At 39.8% G+C, this 8134-nt stretch overlaps 1 protein-coding gene across 1 annotated transcript in view; it reads left to right on the forward strand.

Annotated features, from left to right (window-relative positions):
* LOC138948560 (dopamine beta-hydroxylase-like) overlaps positions 1 to 8104 on the forward strand; it is a 30792-nt gene extending 22688 nt beyond the window's left edge. The window contains exons 9-12 of the mRNA XM_070320122.1: positions 620 to 896; positions 1292 to 1387; positions 5229 to 5400; positions 6151 to 8104. Of these exons, the coding sequence (XP_070176223.1) occupies positions 620 to 896; positions 1292 to 1387; positions 5229 to 5400; positions 6151 to 6281 (676 nt within the window). The 3' untranslated portion in view covers positions 6282 to 8104. The remainder of the gene's footprint in view (positions 1 to 619; positions 897 to 1291; positions 1388 to 5228; positions 5401 to 6150) is intronic.
* The last annotated feature ends 30 nt before the right edge of the window (positions 8105 to 8134 follow it).

Consider the following 8134-nt stretch of genomic DNA (forward strand, 5'->3'; position numbering starts at 1 on the left):
AGGTTTGTTGCCTGTTAAAGAACTGGATTTTACACGTAATGTATGTCATGTACAGTAAGCAACAACAAAAACACACACAAAGCAAATGGCATCGTCTGTCGACTAGTCACAGAAACAAACCTGGCGAGGTATGCGTGTACTTTATACACGTGGAAGAAACCGGAACCATGCGTCTTTGTTATCGACAATATGCTTTTGGATATTGAGTAAAATGGCCGACTTCCGCCGCATTATGCTTTGATGATCGGAAGAGACCATCCAATCACAGCCCCCGAATTCCCCCACGTGTTCATCAGAATAGCTATATATTATACTACGTTGCAAGCCCCATGAGCAAATTTTTGATTAGTGCTTTTGTGAACAAGAAACAATTGACAAGTGGCTTTATCCCATCTCCCCCCTTCGCTCCGTCGCGATATAACATTGACTGGTTGAAAACGACGTTAAACACCAAATAAAGAAAGAAAAGAATCCAGGGATTTACGCTGCTCAAAGCGCTGGCTGTACAATCATTGGAAGAAAATAAAACAACATAACATTATTTACAGTGCAATCACTCACATAATTATCAGCGAATAACACATGGCACTATAAAACATATACCTGTGTCTATTTTCAGGTACGAAACCCCCCTTGTGGTCAAACCCGGGGATGAACTGAAGATGATCTGTGAGTTTTCCTCCCTGGGTAGAGACCACACAACTGTAGATGGTCAAGGGTCGTACAATGAGATGTGTTACGGGCTCATCACTTACTACCCAAAGGAAAATCTGGGCAAACTGGGTTGTATTCAGTGGAAAGATCTGGATTTTTGCGACTTTCACGACGAAGAACCGTGTAACATCGGTCAGATGTTCAACTCCTCCAATCCAGAGACAGCTCATATCATTGACGAGGTGATGAGATTTGAGATTTAAATGGATTTTCAAACATTTAGAAATGAGGGTTGCGCTTAGATTTTTTTGTTTGCAGTTGAATTGAGTAGCTTCTGTATGTGTGTGTGTGTGTGTGTGTGTGTGTGTGTGTGTGTGTGTGTGACCGCTGTGTGACTGTGTGTATGCGTGTGTGTGTGTGTGTGTGTGTGTGTGTGCGTACGTGCGTGCGTGCGTGGGTGCGTGCGTGTGAGTGTGTGTGTGTGTGTGCGTGTGAGTGTGTGTGTGTGTGTGTGTGTGTGTGTGTGTGTGTGTGTGTGTGTGTGTGTGTGTGTACCAACTCTCATGCAGAGCTTTCATTTGTCAAGAAACCATCAAAACCATGGTTATGTATTTACAAATCACAAAACTCGTTTCAGGTTTTGTCAAAGTGTGGCGCATATGGTTCCTGTCGAAAGGAGTGTCCGCCTGTCATCGCAACACTGAGGCAAGATAACCCCTGTCTGCGCGGAACGGTAGGAGAGCGATAATGAGTTAGCTAAGCTTGCTTGTAAGTAAACATACACAACATACTTGCCGCATGAACAGTTAGCTTGTAAGCAAACATACATAACATATTTGCCGCATGAACAGTTAGCTAAGCTTGCTTGTAAGCAAACATATACATAACATATTTGGCATGCCGCATGAACAGTTAGCTAAGCTTGCTTGTAAGCAAACCTACATGACATATTTGCCGCATGAACAGTTAGCTTGTAAGAAACATACAGAACAGGTATGCATCTTGGCCTATTAGCTATGCATGCTTGTAAGTAAACATTAGAAAAGCTCGGCTGCTTGACCAGTTAGATACATATGCTTGTATAAGCACAAACAAGAAAAGCCTTAAATTGCCTTTTAAAAATCATGTTATCCTCCATACACGAGAGAGACAACCCATAAGATAACTAAACCATATACCCACAGGTGTGTATATCATGTAAGGGACCTAATTTTCCACTGCTCATGATGTCAAAGTCACAAAGACAAACGTCATTCTGGGAACCATTTTGCCCTTGCTGTTTCCCCTGGAAGAATTTTGAGAACGTAGACGTCATGTTATACTTTGTGGAGTGACGTCTTTTTGCGTTGAGTATTGTATCAACCCAGTGACGTTCTCTCTTTCCGAACTTCCAAGGTAAAAACCGTGCAGTGAATGGCATGATGGGATGTATGTGTATATGCAAAGAGCATAATTGTACAGTTATGATGTTGCGCTATATAAATGCTCATTTATTATTATTATTATTATTATTATTATTATTATTATTATTATTATTATTTAAGTTATTGAGACATCCCAGTGCACTAAGGGATTTATAGAGCAAATCGAGAAAATTCATTATTGAACGAAGCGCATAGCGCTGAGTTCAATAATTATTTTCGAGATTTGCTCTATAAATCCCTTAGTGCACTGGGATTGTTTCAATAACGATATTGTCAGTACCGCCATAGAAAAAAGAAGATTCCAAGCGCACATTTTGCAACGCGCATTTGAATAGGCATAACTGTGTGGTCAGGTCACTGTCGTGTACAGTAAAGATCTACTTTTGTGTGGGGTGTCTCAAGTGTGTCGTGCTTTCGTCACACGCATTTTAATTTCTGTTGGTAAATTCCAGTGTAGCGTTAATCTGAACAGTGATGATCTTTCAGAGAGACCTCATTTGAACTCGGAGAAAGGGCTGTGCTCTTCATTACTTTTGCGATTCGAAACCTCCAGTCGAGCTTCGACGGATTGACTGTGCGGAGTGACTCCCCTTGAATTGACTCGAAGCCGCGGGACTCGACGGTTCGCACATTTTCAAAACAAATGTGGCATATTTTCGTGTTGTATCTTCATTCATCGGGGAGTCTGATACTAAATATGAACGGTAAGAATGCTCTGAACCCTACACGTATTATATCCCCATCGTTTTTTCGTTCACATTTGCCCAACATGTTAATTTGCTGAGCGGGGTTTATGTCGTCTGCTAGGGCAATCAAACCACTGCATGCAGTCTGCACTGACTGAGTCTGCACGCACGAGGCACGCTGGCAATAAGTCTTATATATAATGTTAAGAACGTTCTGAACCCTACACGTTTTCGATTACGATTGTTCTTGCCTTGAAATAATAATTCGGAAACCATTCATTTACTGAACTGATGCAGTCGTATTTCAGTGTAGTCAGTGCGGCTACGTATGACAGAGTCGATCGAGTCAGTCTTCCAAACTGGTCACTAGCTGGTACGTTATCGGAATAACACTTGTGTTTTCTGCTAGCGGGTGGGAATTTTATATTAACTCATCATTTGGTAATGTGGATGATAAGCTACATGCCACTAACACGATGAGAAGAATCTATGCAAGTCGGCGAGAATTAGATGAAACCCAGCGGCTTCTATTTTTAGATCAGTGGCAGCCGCACTGTGGCACAGGCACATGCAATCTGTCAGAAAAAAAACCACTTCTGCTTTAATTGAGAAGTAGGGAATTTATGGTCATTTGGTATTGTGGAGAATATAAGCTACATGTCAGTAATTAATTCTGAGGATGAGAGCACAGTCTTGCTTAGGTAAAGGGCGTAAGAATACGCTCTGTGGAAAAGTTAGCGCACTCCAAGAGTGCGCTAACAGTTTTAGCGCATCGCCATTAGCCAATCAACTGGTTCACATCAGTCATGTGACACCAGTACTTACTGACAATTATTATTATTATTATTATTATTATTATTATTATTATTATTATTTAAGTTATTGAGACATCCCAGTGCACTAAGGGATTTATAGAGCAAATCGAGAAAATTCATTATTGAACGAAGCGCATAGCGCTGAGTTCAATAATTATTTTCGAGATTTGCTCTATAAATCCCTTAGTGCACTGGGATTGTTTCAATAACGATATTGTCAGTACCGCCATAGAAAAAAGAAGATTCCAAACGCACATTTTGCTACGCGCATTTGAATAGGCATAACTGTGTGGTCAGGTCGTGTACAGTAAGATCTACTTTTGTGTGGGCCGGTGTCTCAAGTGTGTCGTGCTTTCGTCACACGCATTTTAATATCTGTTGGTAAATTCCAGTGCAGCGTTAAAGCTGAACAGTGATGATCTTTCAGGGAGACCTCATTTGAACTCGGAGAAAGGACTGTGCTCTTCATTATTTGCGATTCGAAACCTTCAGTCGAGCGTCGATGGATTGACTGTGCGGAGTGACTCCCCTTGAATTGACCACCCCACGAAGGACTCGATGGTTCGCACATTTTCAAAATAAATGTGGCATATATCTCGTGTTGTATCTTCACTCATCGGGGAGTCTGATACTAGATATGAACGGTAAGAATGCTCTGAACCCTACACGTATTATATCCCCATCGTTTTTTCGTTCACATTTGCCCAACATGTTAATTTGCTGAGCGGGGTTTATGTCGTCTGCTACTGCTAGGCTAGAACAATCGAACCACTGCAGTCTGCACTGTCACTGAGTCTGCACGAATAAGGCAGGCTGGTAATAAATCTTATAATTATATGGTAAGAACGTTCTGAACCCTACACGTTTTCGATTACGATTGTTCTTGCCTTGAAATAATAATTCGGAAACCATTCATTTACTGAACTGATGCAGTCGTATTTCAGTGTAGTCTGCTAGAGTCGATCGAATCAGTCTTCCAAATGCTGTGTACGTTATCGGAATAACACTTGTGTTTTCTGTTAGCCGCTGGGAATTGTATACTAACTCATCATTTGGTAATGTGGATGATAAGCTACATGCCACTAACACGGCATATTATGAGAAGAATCTATGCAAGTCGGTGAAAATGAGATGAAACACAGCGGCTTCTATTTTTAGATCAGTGCCACTGTGGCACAGGCACATGCAATCTGTCAGAAAAAAAACCCCACTTCTGCTTTAATTGAGAAGCAGGGAATTTATGGTCATTTGGTATTGTGGAGAATAAAAGCTACATGTCATTAATTAATTCTGAGGATGAGAGTACAGTCTCGCTTTGGCAAAGGGCGTAAGAATACGCTCTGTGGAAAAGTTAGCGCACTCCAAGAGTGCGCTAACAGATTTAAGCGCATCGCCATTAGCCAATCAACTGGTTCACATCAGTCATGTGACACCAGTACTTACTGACAATTATTATTATTATTATTATTGTATTACAGTTGACCGAACATCGGTTTGGAAGGTCCTACCTCACTTTATATCTCACAATATATTAAATCAAACAGAATGAGATAAATAGTCAAAAAACAAGAAGGGAGAGGGTAAAACCCCTCAAGCAGAAACCTACCTGGACTTCTGGACATTATGTTTCCGTTGCTTCTTTCTTCAAGATGTGGGAATACATCAAGACAAGAGTGATGATTTATATGGAGGATGGAAAGCTGCTGAAACTGGTCTCTGCCATGGACATCTGTGACCGTGAAGGCCAGCAGACAGCTGTGTCCACCACACAAGCCACGCCCACCTCAGCTGACTGCAAACACAACAACCCACCTGAGCGCAGTGAGTAAACATAACGGATTCAATGATAGTAATAGTAATAGTAATAGTAAGAAGAAAAAGAAGATGAAGAAGAAGAAGAAGAAGAAGAAGAAGAAGAAGAAGAAGAAGAAGAAGAAGAAGAAACAACAACAACAACAACAACAACAACAACAACAACAACAACAACAACAAGACTAAATATAATAATAATAATAACACATTTTTTTAACGAATTTTGCGTTAATACTTCTTGCGCATAAACTCAAATAATTATAAGGAACTGCAAAACGCAGTTCTCAGCTAATTCAGTATTGTATACATTGTACTCTACCTCATCTGATTAAGAAATTAATAGTGGAAATTGTGGTGCGGGTGGTGTTGGTGGTCACATGATTTTTCTTACAAAAATCAAGTCTTTGACATCACTGTACATCAGTGTACATGTGTGTCTCTATTATTATTATTATTGTTATTATTATTCATTGTTCACGTGCAAGGAAACACACACACACACACACACACACACACACACACACACACACACACACACACACCCACACACACACACACACACACCCACCCACCCACACACACACACACACACAAACACACACACACAAACACACACACACACACACACACACACACACACACACACACTCACTGGCACAATGGACTTGTGCAAGCATATGTACATGTGTACACAAACATGCATACATAAATATTCAGTGTACATGCGTTTAAGTATTGTTCCACTTTTTCGCGTCACAGAACCATCGTCTGGAACTGAGAGCAAGCCGAATCCTGTAAACACTTTTCTGGAGATTGTACACGCTCTTGGCAGCAGACCTCTTCTGCAAAACATCATCTTCAACAACAACAACAACAACAACGGAAACTAAACTTAGGAAAGAAAGCATATGTTTCGTTTGGAAGATGTGTTCGAGGGCAAAGCGATAAGTGTTAGTCTCGTACTTGTAACGTAATTCCAACACAGTTGGGCATGTGGTTTTCTTCTCTTTTATAATCCTCTGCGTGTTTGTGTAGTTTTTATTTTTTTTAAATTTTTTTAAATGGATTGTATGTTTGATGGTGTATGCTTTTAATTAAGTGTTGTTGACTATGAATTTAGATGTAAATGCTTGTATAACTGTGTTTTAATTTTAAATGTGTCAAGCGCAAAGGGCATAAAAGGGCATAATTGTAAAGTTATGATGTTGCGCTATATAAATGCCCATTTATTATTATTATTATTATTATTAATCATAAATTTCAGATGAGTTACATTTTGAGTGTTAAAAGGCTCTACGCTGTTTGCTGTACATGCTATGCATACTTCAATGAAAAATGTGACATTAAAGATACGATCCAGCGTATTTGTGCAGCTAAATAATAAATTTCAGATGAGTTACATTTTGAGTGTTAAAAGGCTCTACGTTGTTTGCTGTACATGTTATGAATACTTCAATGAAAAATGTGACATTAAAGATACGATCCAGCGTATTTGTGTAGTTTAATCATAAATTCCAGATGAGTTAAATTGTTAGTGTTAAAATGCTTTACATTGTTTGCTGTTCATACTATACTTCAAGGAAAAATGTGACATTAAAGATATCATTCTCTCCGTGAAGGAAATCATGTAAACCGTCACGAAGCTAACCAGGCTTTTACATGATACTGTATACGCAGGTGTTACTTTCGAAGTTAATTCGCAAAATGTGACCCTCCACCACGAAATGAGTCGCATGTCACCTCGCGCGGTTCTGCGCTGGGCTTGATATAAGTCCGGGGAGTGTATGGTAACAGTGTGAGGGTCACCTTAGCCACAGGCTTATAACTCTTTTCTAAAACGGGTTTCACCACTGGATAGAGCATAACAAACTCTTTAGGAAAATGTAAAAATATGAAAATCATGCAAAGGTGACATGCGACTCATTTCGTGGTGGAGGGTCACAAATGATTACGACTGTGCACAAGAAGCGATCAGATTGTAATAGGTTGGTATGCGTTCAAGTAGAACGAATCTCTTAGCCTGTGTACATTCCTGGTCGTATAGGGTTTCTTACATGATAATTTATACAGTAAGTGAGTTATCTTTGATTAACGAATGTCGGTGAGGTAAAGGACAAGGCATCGGTTGTTCAGACATCATGTCTTCTTGGCAATCTTCAATTACTACATCATGATTTGTCAATGAATATAATACTTTTTTTTACAAAACCATGATAATTTGCACAGGAAGTAAGGTATCTTTAAGTAACGAATGTCGGAGAGCTAAAGGACCTTCACGGACATAAATGTGACCCTCCACCACGAAATGAGTCGCATGTCACCATTGCATGATTTTCAAATTTTTACATTTTCCTAAAGAGTTCTTTATGCTCTATCCAGTTGTGAAACCCGTTTTAGAAAAGAGCGAACACTGTTTGAGTTATACGCCTGTGACTAAGGTAACCCTCACACTGTTACCAGACACTCCCCGGACTTATATTAAGCCTAGCGCAGAACCGCGCGAGGTGACATGCGACTCATTTCGTGGTGGAGGGTCACAAATGTGTTCTTGGCAATCTTCAGTTACTATCATGATTTATCAATGAACATAATAACAGTAATCTCCACCAGAATTGATAACTGTTAGACGGTTGTATAAACAATGATTGGGGTCATGTGTAAAATATTGCTGACCACATTTAATCAAATAAAAATATAGCGGATCTTGCATTCATTTCTATTGTTCTGTTCTTTGATTCTCAAA

The sequence above is a fragment of the Littorina saxatilis genome, linkage group LG15 (genome assembly GCF_037325665.1).
Source record: "Littorina saxatilis isolate snail1 linkage group LG15, US_GU_Lsax_2.0, whole genome shotgun sequence".
Lineage (NCBI taxonomy): Eukaryota > Metazoa > Mollusca > Gastropoda > Littorinimorpha > Littorinidae > Littorina > Littorina saxatilis.